The 17,055-nt window shown below is 38.8% G+C and overlaps 1 protein-coding gene across 1 annotated transcript; it reads left to right on the top strand.

Moving 5' to 3' along the window:
* Nucleotides 1–980: 980 nt before the first annotated feature.
* LOC136420578 (inversin-like) lies at nt 981–17,036 on the top strand. Its single transcript, XM_066407586.1, has 24 exons — nt 981–1,154; nt 3,319–3,485; nt 3,820–3,993; nt 4,466–4,531; nt 4,757–4,858; nt 5,941–6,039; nt 6,228–6,303; nt 6,659–6,765; nt 7,246–7,355; nt 7,826–7,937; nt 8,487–8,638; nt 8,829–8,909; nt 9,301–9,397; nt 9,742–9,848; nt 10,274–10,391; nt 10,761–10,855; nt 11,379–11,582; nt 11,989–12,123; nt 12,591–12,728; nt 13,176–13,282; nt 13,819–13,911; nt 14,490–14,665; nt 15,272–15,353; nt 15,495–17,036. The coding sequence occupies exons 1-24, from the start codon at nt 995–997 to the stop codon at nt 15,617–15,619; spliced, it is 2,883 nt and encodes a 960-aa protein (XP_066263683.1). The 5' UTR covers nt 981–994; the 3' UTR covers nt 15,620–17,036.
* The last annotated feature ends 19 nt before the right edge of the window (nt 17,037–17,055 follow it).

Raw genomic sequence — 17,055 nt, 5'->3', positions numbered from 1 at the left:
TTTAGTTTTAAACGTTTAAAAATTTGATATTAGTCATTTTGTTGGATTGTATGGTGAAAATGTTGTATCAATTTTTGATAATTCCCCTAATTTTGAAAAGACTCGTTCAATTATAACCTTTGACCTTCACCCAAGATACATCCAACACAACATCACATCAAGTGTCAACTTTGCGTGAAAAATGTCAAATTGCCCGAGGATATATGATAATTTTATCGCCAGAAGTCACGCAAGATGATCCACAGGATGTTTCTCACGTAGATAACGACTCTCTGCGCTTCCGGAGTCCATTTTGTGAGTTGAAACTCTGTCTTTTCCTGCCGTTCTAAATCTTTATGGCATGCAACAGTTTATTTCCGATTACGTGTGAAAGTATTACAGTAAATGGTTGGATTAATTATGATGTAAATCATAACAATAGCGGCGTGAACTAGTACTAAAATACACAAGGTTTCATCGTAGAGTTCGTCTCTCGACCTAACAGAATTTTCAGCATATTTTTACACATTTTATGAATATGATCAACAGCTGGTTTTGTGACATAATTTTTGGTTTACTACAGTACAATTCTAGACTTGACCTAGATAGAAACAACAGGACATAGGGGTCATTTCACTCTTTAAAATAGTAGCAGTACTAGTATCTATAATATAAATCATTCGTTTGCTTTATCATAAGTTGGAGAGTCTTCAGTTCTACAGTTCTCTTCTGTTTACGTTTGTTTGTTTGTTTATTTGCTTTTATCATCCAGTGTGACGTTATACATTGAAAGATTCAGTGAACTACTTTGCTGAAAATTTGTCTGAATTAGTTTCAACGAGTCTCTTAAAAAATCATATTTCAGGAAATGAGTTAATGTTTAAAAAATCATGAACCAGTTGAATCATGATTTAGTTACTACGTGTACATGTATGATATTACTGTAAAGAATTTAGATAAACAAAGCTTCATGTTGATTTTTCCCATTTTGATTACGGAAGTTGCGTCATAGATCATGGCGACCATGTTCGCACAGCCGGGGCCATCTGGCATCGGAGCGACTGGCGAACGTAAAATCTCGGCCTCGTCGCTACGCAGGGAGCCAACATCCGCCACTCAGGTCCACGCGGCGGCCGTGAATGGCGACAAATCCATGCTACAAAAACTTATATTCGGTAAGAGTGCGTTCCAACAAGGTTTGATAACATACCAGTTGTATAACATTTGATAATTGTGCCGTCATGTGGTGTGACTGTTGGAGTGTGTACTGTAAATGCATTTAAGTTTGCAGTGATTTAATGTCGTGGTAGGGAGAAAATGGAGTGTTTGCGATAATTTTTAGTTTGCAGTTGAAACAAGGTAGTAGAACTAGAAGACAATACAAGTATTTTCGCAGTGGTTTTAACTTCGGGGTGAAGAGGTTACGCAAACTTATGCATTTACAGTATTCCAGAATTAAGGGATCCAGGTTCAAACCCCAATGTGTTGTGCCCTTTTTGTGACTCTCCCAGAAATGTAGGAGATATTCCCAAGCAGGATTCATAACACCTTCATAGTACTAGTTTGTGCTATACCCTATACCCTGCTTCTCCTATTGCCAGTATTGGGGTAGTTAAGTCCTCAATCTCATGATCAGTGAGTCAAGCTTATCTCATTTTGTTTCTTTCAAACATGATGTTTCTGACTTCTCTGAGAAGAGATGCTGGTCCATTCCTATTCATATAACCTGTACTCTTGAAGTGGCCCTCAGGTCTTGTTATGTAGTTACCATTGAGTTAAAAAATTGAATGATTACTTTAAAAATCTGTGGTAACCTTGGACAACACTTTTTTTTAATTCAATGTTAGAGACCTACTAGTATATAGCTATAGGATCGTATGTAACACTGGAATGTGAAAGGTTTGATGATCCTTTTGTTTTAGTTTCTTTGTAATTTTAAGTAGGCATAGACATAAACATATCATTCATAGTATATCTAATTGCCAGTTGCTATGAGTCACTGTCTGAGGAGTCTTACTAGTATGAAACTGGTTTACCGTATCCACCAATCACACCATGTGTTGTTAAATCAGATTGCAATTATAGGCAACAATTAGTTGAAAATGTGATCAAATTCCCACCATTTCTGCCAAATGCACTTACAGTCCTCAAAAATATTCAAGAAGATAATTCCCTATGTGTCATAATGCTATGGGGCACTATTTAAGCAAATACAGTAAGTGGTTTTTCTAGTCACATGTTGGTATATATATAGTACAATACAGTAGTGAAAGGTCAAGGATCATAAGACATACGCATGTATGTTTACCAAAGAAGTGACAAGAAGTTTTGTTGAATCCATGATGAAGCAACAGAAATATCTCCTTTCCAAGTGATAGTTTTGATTCTTACTTCAACATATTTCAGGGGCTTGATACAGGCCCAGTCTCTGGGAGATTTGATTCAAGTAGAATAGTCATTAGTACATTTTCCAATACTAACAAGAAAAACTGTCGCATTCAATAAAGGTCATGAGCATTGTATAACAAAATGTCATGGGTGAAAAGAGTTGTTCTTTTGGGAATTTTATATTTCTATGAATAATCTATGATGTGCCATGAAGGAGTCTGCTATGGTATTGCTTATAATACTGTAAATGCAGAAATGTTTGCGGTGGTTTTATGTTCACGGTTTTCGCAGTGAACTCTTTATCGCGAACTTAAAATCACCGCGAAAAGCCGTTCAATTGTGTGACAGTACCGCTACTATTGTTTCAAATGCAAACTGAAAACCACCGCGAACACTCCATTTTCTCCCTACAGCGAAATTAAACCCCCTGAACATTTCTGCATTTACCGTATATGGCATTGCACTCACATAGTAAGCTGTGTCAATAAGCTGCAGCATAACATGTTCATAGATCAGCCCTTGTTTTCACAATGATATCAGTGTTACTTATGGTTTTGAAAGGCTTTAATTATGCAACCCCAGCATGGAGTAGCTCTTCAGTTTTGATGGGTGGTTACTATTAGTAATTACTTTCTAGTCAGTATACACACAGAAAAGGTGCATGGGACTTATTACATAAGTTCAACCTGGGTTGGGAGGGGTTGCATTCATTGTTTCAGAAGGGGATGTAAAGCCAGCAGCCCCGTGGATGAGGCAGTTTCAGGCATTAGCCTCAACGTCAAACCTCTACAAAAAAAAGAACCCAGGCACATTATAACATAAGTAGTAGGCTTGTAAGGAAGAGTAGAGGCGAACCATAGCATTAAGCTGCATTTCACTACTACTAGCTACTTGAAAAGGCATCATACTACATTTCATGTGAGATTGACTGCTTTACCTTTATCTTTACAGCTAACCCAGAACTGATTGACAGTGGTGACCAGTTTGGCAGGACCCCGCTGATGTACTGTGTGTTAGCGGACAGACCAGAGTGTGCAGAAACACTACTGAAGACTGGAGCTAATGTCAACAAGAAGGACCAAGGGGGGAGAACAGCACTACACTTAGCAGCACACAGGGTAAGGAATCTTTAACCTGCTCCCGACTGTGGGACCACCTTTGTAATATAGTGTATCTTAGCAGGAGGAAGGTTCAGGAAGCATCATGTAAAATTTTGCTGTTTGTTTTAAGTTTCACGTAATTTTCTCACTACTGCAATGCACAGTGAATACTAAACCTGCAGTTCATCTGTGACTTACTAGGAGGTGCTCATGAGCCATTAAAAGAAATGGCCATGTACATGTTGTATTATGTACTATGCAGAGCTCAGATACTTACATGTAGAGAGAGATACACTGATAAAAGAAAGAAATACCTTTACTAAATGAAGTTGAAAATGCTCTATTCCCACAGGGTAACTTCCGGTGTTTGAAACTGATGATTTCCAAGGGTGCCAACTGGAGAGAGAGGGACAAGGAGGCAGTGACGGCCTTACATCTGGCCACCAAACACAAAAGTCCTAAACTGGTGGCCTTACTACTAAAACAGATGGAGCCAGGGGATGTGGACATGCAGGATGAAAACAAGGTCAGATTCTACATAGTTTGTCACACTGCAAAAAGTCTTCTGAGTTTTGCGTGGAAAGTTTTCTAGGCAAATGGTAGTGAAAATCCCGAAGTCAACTGTACACACTCCCGCCACATCTTCAGAAGACGCTGTAGCCGCGTAGTTCCCTGTTTAGAACTTTATTCAAGCCCACACCCCGTAGAAAGGTTTATCTTTGAGTTCTCACCAACTTCACTGAGAGGGATGTAAATATGTACATGAATTTTGTTCAATTGACCAATGTTCTTTTGTTCATTTGACCAATATGTGCTTCATGTTTTTTTGTTTTTTTGTGTGTTTATGTTTAGCTCTCTTGTGACACACAGTAACATTTCACCAACTTTTCCGGGAGGAATGTCATGTATTTTGTTACATGTACATGTACTCTTTTATTGTGTTCATTTGACCAATGTGTGCTTCATCTTGATTTTTTTTCTTTCGTGTTTTTCTACAGAGAACTGCTCTTCATTGGAGTGCTTCATATGGAAATGCCGAGCATGTCAAAACACTCATCAAGCATGTACGTAGCTTTCATTATTCATTTGAAAACACCACATATCATAGTTTTATAGGGCTCGAAAGAGCACACCTGCACCGGGTTGCATTTAAAATTACCTCCAACACTCTGTTGGAAAGGAGAGCACAATACTGCATATGTAGGTGGTATTTCAAGCCCTGATACTCAGAAATTCTGCTCAATATTGTCATAAATGCTTTCAAATAACAAAAAGCCTTTTTTTTGTAGGACTTTAACATTGGCATCCCGGATACAGCTGGAAAAACTCCCCTGCATTGGGCAGCAAGCAGCAAGGACCCCTCCGCTGTACAGGCTGTCAAGTACCTACTGGTGAGAGGTCTTTCTCTTGAAGTGTAAAGGTAGATTAAAACCTGGCTTTATTGTTAGTACATATTATTTTGAGGATTGAAAAACTTCTGCAGGCTGTCAAGGACCTACTGGTGAGATATATTTGTATTCAACCCCAGAAGTATAAATGTACATTGTAGATTAGAACCTGACTTCATTATGAATACATAACATTTCGAGGGTTAAAGAAGCTAAAGGCTGTCAAGTGTCTATCAATGAGATGTGTTTGTATGCTTGCTGTTTAACACTAGACATATCAAGGTAGATTAGAACATGACTTCATAATGAGTATGTAACATTTAGAGAGTTAAAAAGGTCATAGAGCCAGTGGCTGGGGCTTGCTTCCGTTAGAATTTTTGTGAAAGTAGATTCTATCATTCCAAGAATATTGTATGCAAAACCCCAAAACATAAGATATTTATGCTGATGATTTGTCATAGGCATTTACAAAGTCTTACCTTATCCACAGTTCTTTTCAAATATTTGAGGAACGCAGACTTCTAGATTCAAAATTTTAAGGTTTGAATTAATAGATGGCTTGAAACAAAAAGATGTGGTGCTTTCCTGTAACTACTTACCAGTGAGTTTAATTTTTCTGAAATGCTCCCTTGAATTTTGTATTTTACTTGCTCCATTAGGATGCAGTCATGGTGAGTTCTCAGCAATCACAGACTTTTCAAATTTGACAGGAAAAAAATTGTTCCCCTTTTCGTGTAAGTTAGTAGGACATCATCGTCATTGTTCTTGTCATGTTTCTAACTTAAATACAAACCACCTATGATACCAACAGAAAAAAGTGTCAAAATGATTGTTGACAAAGCAAAAATGGAAAATATTTGAATGATGTCTTTGTCATTGTTGATTTCTAAATTCTAATGTGTGGTTATTAGAAGTGCAAGTGATGATGATGATTGGAAGTGCAAACCATCTACAATAAGAACAGAAAAAAGGTGTTGAAATAATTGTTAACAAAGCAAAAATAAGAAACACATTTTAATGATGTTTTTGTCGTTGTTGATTTCAAAGTTTCAATGTTTGGTTATTTGTTTTCCCCCTTACTTCAGGAGGCTGCTCCAAGTGTGATCAACTGGCAGGACTATGAGGGTCGGACGGCCCTTCACTTGGCTGTGGCTGACGGCAATGAAAAAGTAGTGGATGTGCTGGTTAGTAGTTACACCCTAGATTCAGTTACTTTATAAACATAGTGTGGAAATTTTACATCAAACTGAGTCCAGTCAGATTCAACTTATTTTCTTCCTGCACTTTTCTCTTCTTTTGAAAACCTTGTGTGATGCAAGGCACTATTGTAATATACATATTACTGGAATTCATTATTTTTGCATATTTGCAGACATCACTTGAGAAGTGCAATGTAACAGCACTGGACAACATGTTCAGAACAGCACTACATTGGGCAGCAGTGTTAGGTGAGTGTCTGACTTACGTATGCATGTATTGTAATTTGTAGGCAGACATATAAAAAAAATTGTTACAAAAGTGCAATGTGCTGTAAGAGATATGTTACACGTATGATAATTCGAAAATGTTTGCACTCACAAAGCAATAATGGCAAATACATGATTTGATATTGTAAATCCATTTGCAAGTACAAATATTAGCAAATTTTGTGTATAATTTGCAATAAACCAAGAGTCTATTCTCTCTCTCAAATATTCATTCCTTTACCTCAAGTATACTTTACATTTCTATCTAATGTTTCTTTAGCTTCTGCTTTTATTTAGTTGTGTTTAAAGTTGTATGTAATATTTCTTGTGTGAACAGGTTACCACAAGATTGTGGACCTCCTACTAAGACGTAATGCAGACTTCAGCAGTTCAGATTCTAATGGTGCCACGCCACTCCACTATGCAGCACAGAACAACCATGCAGTAAGTATGATGGCCCCAGGGCTGTCTCCAGGACCCGTCACTCCGTCCCAGGACGGAAATCTGCTAGGCGTGATCATGATGCCATCCTCCGTAGTAACCACTGACTCAATCTTTCTGCTTGCTAACCACAGAGTTAGGTTGGGAAAAGTTTCACCTCCTCTGTCCCAAAAATCTGAACATCATGACATGAAATAGATGAAAATGTATTTAACAAGGAAGATTAACAACATGGGCTCCCAAACAATAAGATGTTCCTCTTTCAGAAGGCTACTGTAAGGCACCTCCATTTTTCTTTACTGCCTTGAACAGGTACATATATGCAGTATAGTAAGGCCAATTTTTAAATTGACTCGCTGCCAGCTTTAGTATCTAAATCAATCTTGATTATGATTCTGTCTTCAGCTACTTATTCTTCTGCACAAGAAAGTTTATTTTGCTGTGCAATGTTTTTGATTAATGTATTTATTCTCTGTCTTAAAGGAAACAGTGAAAGTGTTCTTCTCCCATGAGCAAGTCAAGGACGAACCTGACATTGAAGGTCGTACGGCTCTCATGTGGGCTGCTGGGAAGGGTGCTGATGATGTCATCAGGTACGGAATTTAAGTTTCAACGATGGCTCTTTTAGTGACCCAAAATGTCAAGAAAATGGTCCAAAATAATTTCATGCTACTTAGTAGTAGTCCACTACATGCTACTTAACACAGTAAAAATGTTCATCTGTGAAATGGCACATCATACAGCCTTTGAAATCTATTCACAGCACATAGCGTTATGTTTTAATGTTCATTATATGTAGATTATATAAATATGCTGTATGTTATCATCAGTCTTGAATGCTTCTTTGAAGGCTTGAAGACGGTGTTTTTAGAATGTCAAATCTATGAATCTTTTGGTTGTCAATCCCTTACCTTATGTGCTTCCTACTCATTAGAACAAGTATTACAAAATCATTGCTGCTATTTGTCATGTATGAAAAAAGCAGCATTGCAGTTCACATCTGAATTGTTAGGAGGCGCTCATAACATGTCTGTTGATATTAATGCTCTTTTGCTGTCTCCAGAGTTATGCTGGACAACAATGCAGACATCCATGCAGCAGACAAGACAGGAGGAACAGGGCTCCATGCTTCAGCCCTGTCTGGACATGCTCAATCTGTCAAGCTCTTATTGGATGTAAGTATCAGGAAAATTTCTCCTTTACTGCTTTATTAGATTCTTTTTACGTCATTTCAACTGAAAAGAAGTCTCTGTTGAGCTGTATTCTTTACCTATTCCGATGAAGGTTAGACATCCAGGTATTAAGATACATCTTCAAGATACATTGTAGATGGATGAATGGATGGATAGATACATAGATTTTGTAAGTTTAACGCAGTTACTGAGGAAAGACTTTGGATGCTATGTGAAACTTCTGACTGACACAAAATCTATCAAGTTGCTCGAGTAACATTTGTATCGTGTATTCTATACCGTTAATCTTTTTTCTTTGCACAAGGAAAGATGGATGGGTTGTGATTGCTTTATAATGGGTTTCTATCAGGAGTTGAAAAACGCCTAGAAATTAGACTACTTTTTGCACAATCTTTTTTTGCACTGGCATTCCTTACTATGATTCATCTATGAATGCGGTAGATACATATAGAAAACTAATTGTTCCTTTTCCTCAGCAAGGTACATCAGTGAACATGGTAAAGATTTTGTGAACACTTTGTTTTTTCTCAGCATGGTGCATCGGTGAACGTGGTAGACATGTTGAACTTGACCCCGTTGTTCCGTGCCTGTGAGATGGGTCACACAGAGGTCGTTCAAGTGCTGGTAGAGGGGGGTGCCAACATTGACAGAACAGACAGAGATGGAAGATCACCCCTGCACTGGTAAGAAACTTTAAACACAAATTTTCAACCAAACAAACAAACAAAAACACCTCTTATTACTTCCTTCGAATGTATCTAGGATTGAAATTCTGCTAATCAATCATATTCTAAACCCTTCTATGTTTGACTTTGATTGAGCATTTTTATGAGCAACCTTTGACACAAATGTGGTGCTATGTTCTGTCTTCAGGGCAGCCCTGGGAGGCCATGCCCACATTTGTCAACTGCTGATTCAGAGCGGACGGAACCCTGATGTCAAAGACAAGTCAGGGTGAGTTGAAAGAGTGTCACTTAATTCAGAAGGATATCTCAATTTACATTGTATTTTATACAGTATTCCTTTGACAGTTTGGTTTTTGATGGTAAGATGAATTTAAGGCTCTATAGGCGTAGGGACAGTGGATTGTTTAAATCCATTTTTCTTTGGCGTGGTATTGGAAGGCGGAGCCCAACCCTCTCCTTCCACTACCTTTTATGTCCCCAACCAAAGTAAGGTACATTTACACCTGGGTGGAGTTAGGAAAGTCGTGCAAAGAGCCATTCACAAGGACACAACGTCTAGCCAGGAATGCCGGGAATCAAACCCATGACCTCTCGATCCCCTAACTACTCCGCTATTGATGCCACTATTAACTAACGATATTGTATCTTTCCCTTTCCAGCCGGACCCCCCTACAGTGTGCTGCCTATGGAGGCTTTATCAACTGTATGGCAGTACTAATGGAGAACATGGCAGACCCAAACTTACAGGATAAGGAGGTACATACTATTGTTAAGACGTACTAGAAGGAATTGGCGGGAGTGAATGCTGTGTAAATGTAATGATGTGAAATTTTGTTCCAATTTTTTTGGCTACACTTTAGGGGAGGAGCCTTTAGTATAGTACTAGATTGGTTTCAAATTCTTGGAATGTTTGTTTGCCTGTTAACTCTTGTGTGACAATATTTTATAATCACCTTCCTGTACTTGGTATAGGAGAAAGAGAAATACATTTCTTGCTCACAATTTTTTTTTTTTTTTTTCTCTTCTACACTGAAATATTACAAAACAAAAACCTTCATGCACATGTGTATCTATGTCTCTGTCGATATGTGCTCCTGTAGGGAATGACAGCTCTCCACTGGTCGTGCAGTTCAGGCTACATGGACGCCTGTAAACTCCTCCTGCAGTACTCTGCCTTCCCTAACCACATGGAGTTCACAGAAGACAGGTCAGCAGAAATGATGATTTAAAAGTGTTTTATTCGCAGATGGCCAAGGCACATTGTTCAGATATGTTGCTCAATAGCAGTTGTGTATAAATTTGAACCTACAGTATTCCTACATTGTAAGTTTTAAAGCAAAGATGTGTGCTTTATTTTATTCCTCCAAGCCTCTATAACCACTGCTTTTGTTTTAAAGAGACGTGAGAATTTTTCAAGATCACACCTCATTGTGTGTATGAAATATTTTCTTTGATGGTTTTACCCCCTTCCCCCCAAAAAAAGTCCACTCATAATTTGATTATCCAAAATGCAAACAAAAAAACAGGCACTTGATACTAAAACATAACTTTCTTGCTAACAGAAATGAAAATTCTGCAATGTATTGACAAATTGACTGTAGATCTATTGACTCATGTATTCTTCTATAACAGATTCACACCACTAGACTATGCCCTGTTGGGAGGGCATCACGAGGTGGCACAGTACATGATAGAACAGGGGGCCCTGTCTATTACAGGGATACAGGATCTGGCAGCTACCAAACTACAGGTTAGACATGTAACATCTACATGTTATGTAACATACATGTATATACTGCAAACATGTATATTATAACGCGATAGAACAGCGTGCCCTGTCTATTACAGGGATACCGGACCTGACAGCTACCAAACTACAGGTATAGTCCTCAATGTAAGCTGTATGTACATGTAACATGTATGTAACAAGATAGAGTAGGGTGCCCTATCTACTACAGGGATAACAACACTGCTACAGGTATGGCCTCTCAATGTAACATGTATCATCTGTGTAAGGGTTCAGTAAATATAACTTACATGTATGAGGATGCAATTTAATTAAGTTGTGTGTATAATTTGGTACGATGATGATTATAATGACTTGCTGTATTTCCTACAGGCCATGTATCGAGGATACAGAGTGAGAAAAACCTTCCTCGAAAGAAAAAAGCTGATGCTAAAACACGAACAGCTCAGGAAGGACGCATTAGCCAAGTATGTACAACATTACATGTGTATCTCTTTGGTTTAACTATTCATAGTAAAGTGTGTAACATGTTACTTGAATCATGCATGTAGTACTAAAGATTAACAGCATGGATGGAAAAGTTCAAAAAAGGTTGCCTGCACGTTGAATAGAATATAGCATCTTTTGTTTTCTTGGTAAAGAACCTTAAGGTGTAACACAGCAAGTTTGCACCTTAAGAACAAGCTGCATATGACTAGACTGTAAGGTTTGATCCACTCACTCAGAAAAGGACCCATACTCTTTTTGAGAAGTGTGTTGGGTGGTCGATATGTGGCTCTCCTCAAAGTTAAAACACGGCACGTTTAAATGCCATTGGACAGGACGTCCCTAGCCAAAGCTAAATCCTCATTTTCACCTGAGTTGAGTAAGCAAATGGTGTAAAGGGCCTTTTGCAAGGACTTTTCCAGGGGAATGCTAAGGATTCAAACTCGGAACCTTTAGATTTAAAGTCAACAACCCTCACCATCTCACACTGTCTCTTCTCTACAGAAAAAGGGCTGAAGAGGAAAGAAGACAAAAGGAGGAAGAGGAGGACCAGAAGGCCCAGGAAGAGAAAGCACCAGTTATTATGAAGGAAAAGAAGGTGGAAAAACGAGACAAGGAGCTGGAAACTAAGGACATGGAACCTGTGAAGGTCAAAGCCACCAACACCAAACAAACGGTCGTCAGGAAGAGACATGTGTCTTCTGACAGGTTGGTGCTATCTTGTTACTGTAAATGCAGAAATGTTCGAGGGGATTTAATTTTGGTAGGGAGAAAATAGAGTGTTCGCGTTGGTTTTCAGTTCGTGTTTGAAACAATGCTATAAAGTCACACAATAAAACGGCTTTTCAAGGTGGTTTCAAGTTCGCAGAAAAGAGTTCACTACAAAAACTGCGAACATAAAACTACCGCAAACATTTTTGCATTTACAGCACCTCCATGAAATTGGGAGGTACAGTTTGGGGCCTTTTCAAAAAGTCTATTTATTTATTTGATAATTTATTTCAATATTGCGACACACAAATGTCTTCCTATATTTTGTACAGGATTTTTCTGAAGTGACACACAAATATCTTTTGTACAGCATTTTTCTAAAGTGGTGTTTTTCCTTTGTTAGTAAACCCAGTCTGGAGGTTTGTCCAGAGGAAATCCTGCAGCAGAAGAGACAGGCAGTCCAGCAGGAGAGGGAGAGAATACAGCTCATCCGGCGGAAACAACACGCTGCAACAGTCATACAGGAGGCCTGGAGAAGGTACGGATATCAGAGCTGGAAATGCCGAATATATGTGCACCTTTATGCACCTGAAATTGGAGCTGTGCATCTAATCATTGACTGTTTGATGCACTGGTGCAATTGCAGATTTAAAACGAATTTCACAATTTCAAGCAAAATTAGCACCTGTTTGCGAATGCCTTGGCAATTTAGTGGAATTGTAATAATGGTTTACCTGCCACAATTAGGCACAGTACCGTACTGAGTGGCAGGTTTCAATAGTAGCCCTGAATTGTTCTGCCATTTATATAGTGTAGTAATTTAAAGTGAGTGAAATGAATGAAACATGCAATTAGGCACAGTCAAAGCAAATACTTTGGTCCCACTTAAGGACTACCAAGGAGTGGCCACAATAGCCAGGTTATCTTAATGAAGAGGTGGTCGCTAGTACAGGTTTGACTGTCTCCTGGAGTTCTCATTTTCATCCTTGTTGTTTGTTTTGACAGGTATAAAGCCAAACGGCCAGACTTGTTCAAATACACCCTGAAGGCTGTGGGTGAGAGAAGGAAAGAAGTAGCAGAGGACGAGTGGAAGATGGAGGTGGCAGCACTGACCATCCAGCTGGCATGGAGAAAATACTTCAGGTAACTAAGATGGATTGGTTGGTTTCTTTTTTGCTTGCTTGCTTGCTTGCTCATTTGCTTGGTTGCTCATTTGCTTGGTTGGTTGCTTTTTTCCTTGCTTGCTTGCTCAGTTGCTTGCTTGTATCAGTGCTTGCTTGTATGAGTAAGAGTGAGTGAGTGAGTGAGTGAGTGAGTGAGTGAGTGAGTGAGTGAGTGAGTGAGTGAGTGAGTGAGTGAGTGAGTGAGTGAGTGAGTGAGTGAGAGTGATTGCAAGAGTGATTGTGAGAGAGAGAGAGCTATTATATAGCCTAGTATTGTGTTTGGGCTATGTTCAATGAGTTTATTTCCATTTTTATACATCAGTGTACGAAGAATACATGGAAATTGTTTCTGAAATATCTTTTTTCATTGTTTTTGAGAAGTTCTTTTCCTGTAAACCACATTTTTGTTGTTCTTTTTGTTTACCAGGAGGAAACTCCTGCGGTCGCTGTCCCCCAGACAGAGAAGAATCCTCCATCCGTGGAGCCCCGAGGTCCTGGCGGCCAAACAGAGAACACTGGTGGAACAAGTCTACGGTATGCAAGATATAATCAATAATTATTATTGGATTGAGGATTAGCTACTTGCCTCACTTCTTTTTGAATAGTACAAGTAAAAGTTTATGTCGTTTTAAATCTGAGCCAGACTTGTCTATCAGCAGGTTTTCAACCACAAACTATGAACTTCACAGGGTCCACAGTTAAAAATCTGGTGATAGACAAATCTTGCTCAGTGTCACTGACGAAAAGTAGTGGATGCTATTTGAAATGTCTGACGGTTTCCAAAATTATATCCAGTTGCTTGAGTAACTGCTTCCATGTATGTGTTTCATTCTGTCATTCTTGCCGATTCATTGAACTGAAATTTGTGAATTGTTTATTTGTGGTTGATGACTAAGACTAAAGAACATCTACTCCAGTCATGAACTTTGATGAGAAGGGTTACAAACTCAGTCAACTCTTAAGTAACTATTGTATACAAAGAACTTCATTAACCAGTGTTGAAAATTGTCAGCATGTTTTTTGGGATTACAGTATACTTGTGATACATGTATACCATGTTTCTATTGCAGGAGAAGACCAGAACAGACTGGGTCCACAGTGGTACCCCACCCCACCTAAACCACCCAGGCCAGAATATATGAAGTACATTCCCTCTCCCGCTGGTAAGGTCTCACTTTATATCACCTCCAAAATCTAGTGTCTACAAAGGTTTGTAAAAAGTGACATACGTAATATAGTTCAGGGGTATTGATATCAAAGGTGTAGATATAGGATCTGTCAGTATGAACTATGATCTCATTAGAAACCTTGACTGTGTATCATTTTAGTTAGTTAAACTTAAAGTCCTTCCCACACCATGTGGTGTATAGGGCAGTGCCCATCTCCATGTCTATAGACCCTTGGGCCACACAGTTGTGCAAGCACTACAGCAGGGGGCTAGTCCACTGGTATGTTGTGTGTTCAACTGCCATTATTATTTTATAATCTATGCCCATGTATTGAGTGCTAAGCAGAGAAAGCATTATGACATTTGTATGTAGTATTGCCATATTACCGGTAAGGTCTTTGGGGATCAAACCATCAACCTTTTGACATTCTGTATTGTGGTCTTTTCATTCAACTATGCAGTATTACTCAGTATGTAGTATGTTGTATAATTGTGTATTTGTATTACCATTTTGATGTCTTTGGGGATCAAACCCTAAACCTTTTGACATTCTTTACTGTGGTCTGTCCCCAGCCGTTTCGTTCAACTATGCAGTGGACATGTACAACCCCTGGGCCAGTAGACGTGGCATCAGTCGTATGGAGTATGTGCCGCCAAACAGTACCCGGGTCGGACGAGAGTTCTCCTTCCAGCAAAGTGCCAGGATGAGGGAGACCCCTTCTTACCCCACCATGAACGGAACCATGGAGGTAGATCATGCTGCAGTGCCCATATATTCTGCTAGGTGTCATTATTGCACTATTCATTGCTTCTTACAATCAATGGAGAGATACATGACAAAGTACCAGTATGAGGGAACCCCCCTATATGTATTTGACCCACCATGAACGGAACCATGGAGGTAGATGCAGTCCCTTGGACATTGTCATGCTGCAGTACCCATGTATTCTGCTATATGTCATCATTGCACTATTCATTGCTCCTTATAATCAAGGGAGAGTTACATGTACACTTGGAAGCTCTGGCTAGAATATTATCTTTTCTACCCACAGTAGAATTCCCCCTTGGACATTGCAGTGCTGCAGTACCTACTTAATCTGATAGATGTCACTATTGCAATAGTCATTGTTACACTAGCAATCTTTGACAAAGAAGTTATGTATTTTGTGTCGTTTGTGTGTTAATGCTGCATTATGCAACATGTTTGCTTATAAATAAACAGGATAAATCAAGAAGTCATCAATAGATTTTTATGATAGTTGGTATGTTGATAAGTGTTGGTGAATGAAAGAGCAAGTTTATTTTTGAGATTTTTTTTTCCAGGTACTAAGACTAGAGAGATTTTTTTGTTTCAGTGGGATCCATATGTTACCTTTGGCAGTGGAGGGTCCCAGAGACTAGGTGGAACAGGACAGAGTATGGAATGGGACATGTTTGGTGAGTGATGTAAAACAACACATGAAAACTTGTCTTTTAGAATCTATTCTGCAGCCAAGAAAATTTGATGAAAGCCATGACTTTTACAAAAATATTTGCTATAGGATTTAACTAAGGTGTTTTTCACTTCTTTTCCTTCAGTGGGGGATTTCCGTAACGTTAGCCTGTTGGATTCCATCCGGACTGACCAGTATTCCTACAACCTGCGGCAGTCCCAACCCTTCCCAGGGCAGCTACATCCCTACCAGTATCACCAGGAATTCTGAGTTCAGAGATGAAAAAAGGCACCCACCCCTGAAGCATCGCCAAAAAATCCCAACAATTCTACATCTCTCCATTCTGCAGTGGCGTTACTTCAAAAACACATCTACAATAGTCTTAGTCCTTCTGTAGACACCTTTTATGTACTGTCAATCTTGAAATATTCACAGTATTTTTAAGTCGGTGATTTTTGCGGGTGCTTCTTCACTGCGAACTCATCACACCTGCGAACAGGCGCCGGCATTTCCATTGTTTTGCTGCTATTGTTTCAGCTGCAAACTCGATACAGGTGCTGCGAAATGAAGGCATTTGCAGTATCTGTCAGTATCACAGTCCACAGCACAGTGCAGCGGTTCAGTACATGCATCTGTTGAGTCTCAGTCATCAGCAACAGTAGATAGATGCCAGCTGTCAATCAAAATTAGCAGTTTGGCCAATAAGAGAGCAGGATTCGATCACCTGACCAGTTGCAATGCTGCAGCAGTCCACCAGATTTTGCTTTTTGAAAGCAGATCTAAAAATAGCGCCAAAGTTTGGAAAGGGGTCTAATCTTCTGCAGTCCCCTTTCAGCCATATTTTACACCCCTTATCTATTTTAGTTTTTTTTAAATCTTCTGCTTCCTAGCCAATGCCATGTACATTCTACCACTACTTTCCATTGTGCCTTCCACATTAATGTAAGAAATAATAAGCAGGTCTTGCTGTTTTGTTTTGCTTTGCTTGGCTTTGTGAATTGTTTTGGTTTGGTTTGTCAAAGACTCTGCAAACAGGCAAGAAATGGTGGGTCACTTTCATCTTCAGAGCTACCAAATAATAGCCTGACTACCGGCCTCCATAGCAATAAAAAATCGCTTGCTAACCACCATAGCAAGCCATTTCTTTTGAGCTAGCGGTCACTACAGAGGCTGGTACTCAGGCTAACCAAATAACAGCTTCATAGGGGATGGTCAGGGTCAACTTCATATGCAGTCAAACTTTGTCAATGAAGGATACAGAGACAATGGAATTTTTTGCAGTACTTAAACATAAGTGCCTTTCTATATGACCTCAGCCATTGTGCAACGATTTTACTAATAGAATTTTTGTGAAAGTCAGACTCTTCAGAGAACGATTATGATAACAAAAATATTATTTAAATGACCATAATACTATAGAATGATATGGAGACCAAGAAGCCATAATTGCTGTTTTTGTTCTTTGTTGTGCAATTAGTTTATTGCTTTGATTTTATAATTTTCAAATTTGATGATTTTTAATCCTATATTGCACTTACTTTCATTCCAATTTTATGGAAAACTACTACCAAATATTACTGTAAAATAGGCTACTTTCCATGAAAAGTATTTTTTTATACTTGTCAATTTTCTATAATGTACATAATATGTGTATCTTCTACATTCCATATTTAATGTTGAAGAGAATTCTAAAGGTTGAACATAAG

The sequence above is a fragment of the Branchiostoma lanceolatum genome, chromosome 15, assembly GCF_035083965.1.
Source record: "Branchiostoma lanceolatum isolate klBraLanc5 chromosome 15, klBraLanc5.hap2, whole genome shotgun sequence".
Lineage (NCBI taxonomy): Eukaryota > Metazoa > Chordata > Leptocardii > Amphioxiformes > Branchiostomatidae > Branchiostoma > Branchiostoma lanceolatum.
This window is presented reverse-complemented; position numbering and strand designations above follow the sequence as displayed.

Bases quoted from the DNA above. Each gene is read 5' to 3' on its own strand.
- LOC136420578 (XM_066407586.1), top strand. From the start codon at position 995: ATGGCGACCATGTTCGCACAGCCGGGGCCATCTGGCATCGGAGCGACT. The intron at 9,849-10,273 runs GTCAGCAGAAAT...CTTCTATAACAG, and splicing joins ATGGAGTTCACAGAAGACAG to ATTCACACCACTAGACTATG. The intron at 12,124-12,590 runs GTACGGATATCA...TTGTTTTGACAG, and splicing joins ATACAGGAGGCCTGGAGAAG to GTATAAAGCCAAACGGCCAG.